The following is a 3133-nucleotide window of genomic DNA, read 5'->3' as shown; positions in this document are numbered from 1 at the left end:
AGAGAGAGAGGTGTTGTGGGAACTCCTTCAGCCAATAGCCTTTAAGATATCGGCCCACTCTAGGCATGGCCACATGTACTATATGTACAGATGTAAAACCGTGTGCAGTCCCTTGGCTACTGGATTCGGTTCCTGTTCCCTGCTTGTGTACAGGACTGCTGATCTGTGAGTCTACCCCTACATAATACTCCACTCTGAGCTAGTGTAGGACTTTACTACACTCAACAACAAGAGTGAGTGCCTGTAGAGGCTGTCCAGAGTATCAGGTCCCTGGAGCGGTCTGATGCGAGTGCTGGGATCTGAACGTGGTCCTCTGAAAGAGCAGCAGGTGCTCACGGTGGCTAAACCATCTCTTCTGCCTCCCACCTCTCACTGGCCTATAAAGAAGCTATTCTGTCACCACTGTTGGTCTTCCGTGTCTGTGCAGCGGTGGGAAAACTTTTAGGACAATGCAACCTGGGGAGAAGGCTGTAGTTCATGGGAAGAGGTTTTGCCTAGTATGCAGGAGGCCCTGGGATCAGTCCCCAAGAACTGCACAAATAGGGCGTGATAGTGCAACACCAATAATCCCTGCACTTCCGAGATGGAGGCAGAAGGATCAGCAGTTCAACATGATTGTCCCTAACTCCGTAGTTTGAGGACAGGCTGGGATACATGAAATACTTCCTTAAAAAAAAAAAAAAAGGTGGGGGTGGGGTGGGGAGACCTCTTCCAGAGGTCCTGAGTTCAATTCCCAACAACCACATGATGGCTCACAACCATCTATAATGAGATTTGGCGCCCTCTTCTGGATGCAGGCAAACTTGCAGACAGAACACTGTACATAATAAATAAATAAATCTTAAAAAGAATAAAAGGACGGAAGAGGTACTAGACAAAAATGACTGGGTAGTTAAGAGCACTTCTTGCTCTTCCAGAGGACCTGAGTTCAGGTTTACAGCCACCTGTAACAGCGGGGATCTGCCATCATCTTCAGGCTTCGGTGGTTCCTGCAGTCACTCATTCCCCCCACACCGACACATACATACACATGTAATTAAAAATAAAATCAGAGCAGTGGTTGGGAGCACTGGCTGCTCTTCCTGCAGACTCGGGTTTGTTTCCCAGCACCCACATGGTAGCTCACAACCATCTATCTGGGCACTCCACATATGTGCCGCACAGACATACAAGCTCACAAAACACCCATACACAGTTTAAAAAGAAGGAATGGCAGGAAGTTGGAGTGCAGTCGTCAAAGTCAGATTAACGCAAAGGTTAGGCGCTGGGAGTCCGACACAGTAAAAAGGGCACAATCATAACGGCTCAAGTTTGAGATGGGTTTGAGATTTTACAGGCTGAAAGAAAGTGCTGAAGAGGATCCTCTGTGGTCTCAGGAGCCTCCTGTGTTTGCCAGGAGATCTGCCCAGAGTTGGCGGCTCAACCACGTGACTTCGGGCAGAGACAATAAAATCCTTATTAGCGGTACACACTTGGCCTCGCCGCTCTTACCTGGAAACTCCCAAAACAGCTTCCCCCAGGCAGAGTGACGTAGCAGACGTAGGGAGGGCTATTGGAGGGGACCATCTCGTACACCACCAGAGCCCCGTTCTTCAAGTCGGCGCCCCGGGACTGCTTCATCTGCCAGAATTCCTGAAGAGCTTCCACCACATTCACTGCAAGACAAGAAGCACCTAGCTCAGCAGGGACAACCGTGCCAGGTGAGGCTGGACTTGGGGGGGGGGGGGGGGGGGGGGGGGGGCGGCTGCACCAAGTCTCTTGCTCCCCGTAAACGCTTAAAAACACTTAAATTAGGCCGGGCGGTGGTGGCTCTACGCCTTTAATCCCAGCACTCAGGGGGCAGGGGCAGGGGGATCTCTGTGAGTTTGAGGCCAACCTCGTCTACAAGAACTAGTTTCAGGACAGGCTCCAAAGCTACAGAGAAACCCTTTCTCGAAAAAACCAAACCAAACCAACAACAACAACAAAAATCCCCACTTAAATTAGTAAACACAGACTGATAAATCAGCATACTGAAGTCGGGCCTCCCCAGTTCTCCAGCTTCTAGCTTCTTAAACCTTCTCAAAAGGTTGTGACTTTATATGGGGTCAGGTAAATAAGTAGGATAGTGGGAAGCAGAAGAGTAAAAGGCTTCTGAATGTGCTGTCACTAAAAATTAATTCAAAATCAAATGTGACATGAAGCCAAGGTGTCTCTGACAACGCTGCTGGTGGAGTCTTGCAGCGATACTGCCGCCTGGTGCCTTATCTGCCACTAAGCTGGCTGAAGCTTAGGTTGGAGACTCTGCATGTCATGAACTACAGTGTCCCTAACACAAAATTTTCAGATCTTATGGGAACATAATAGTTTAACTAGGGAAAACAAAGACTTAAGATTTTCCCATCATTCCCAAGCATGAAATTATAAAATTAGTATATTTTTGGATCGTATTGAGTTACAATGTTTAATTTAGAGCACTGAGATTTTAGATTTATTTATTTTCTTTTATGTGAGTGTTTTTGCCTGAATGTACGCCTGAGCACATGTTCGAGGTACCCATGGGGGTCAGAAGCGTACATCAGGTCCCCTGGAGTTAGAACTTTGGATGGTTGAAAGCCACCATGTGTGCTGAGACCCAAGTCCAGACCGCTGCACCATTTCTTCAGCCTCTTAGTTTTTGAGAAAGAGTCTTGCTTTGTAATCCAAGCCAGGCCTCCTCATGAGTTGAGGTATGCACACACCTGCACATAGACCAGACAGACAGACAGACAGACAGACAGACAGACACACACACACCCCTCATAAACTAGATCTAAAACAGGGAATAAACCCAGGGACCAAGGATGTGGTGCAGAAGTAGAGTGCTGGCCCACCATGCACAGAGCTCCAGCTCTGGGTTTAATTCCCAAGCGCTGTGGAGGATGAGGGGAGGAACACAGGAACAACAGTAATACAAGAATAATTAAGGGCCAGGGGAGGCCGCACACATCTCTAATCCCAGCTCTGAGAAGGCTGAGCCCAAAGGATTCCAAGTTTGAGGTCAGCCAGGATTACTTGAGAGCCTTCCTCATAAAACAAAACAAACAAGCAAAACTCCTAAAAAACACAGAGGTTTAAAAAAAAAAAAAAAAAAAAAAATTAGCTTTTTTCTAAT

The 3133-nt window shown here is 47.6% G+C and overlaps 1 protein-coding gene across 1 annotated transcript in view; it reads right to left on the bottom strand.

The window, feature by feature from the left end:
• Lix1l (limb and CNS expressed 1 like) overlaps positions 1 to 3133 on the bottom strand; it is a 22782-nt gene that overhangs the window by 14152 nt on the left and 5497 nt on the right. The window contains exon 2 of the mRNA XM_050124769.1: positions 1492 to 1655. Coding sequence (XP_049980726.1) covers positions 1492 to 1655 — 164 coding nt within the window. The remainder of the gene's footprint in view (positions 1 to 1491; positions 1656 to 3133) is intronic.

Source organism: Alexandromys fortis, unplaced genomic scaffold (assembly GCF_014885135.2).
Source record: "Alexandromys fortis isolate MF-2015 unplaced genomic scaffold, M_Fortis_MF-2015_v1.1 scaffold_235, whole genome shotgun sequence".
Classification (NCBI taxonomy): domain Eukaryota; kingdom Metazoa; phylum Chordata; class Mammalia; order Rodentia; family Cricetidae; genus Alexandromys; species Alexandromys fortis.
This window is presented reverse-complemented; position numbering and strand designations above follow the sequence as displayed.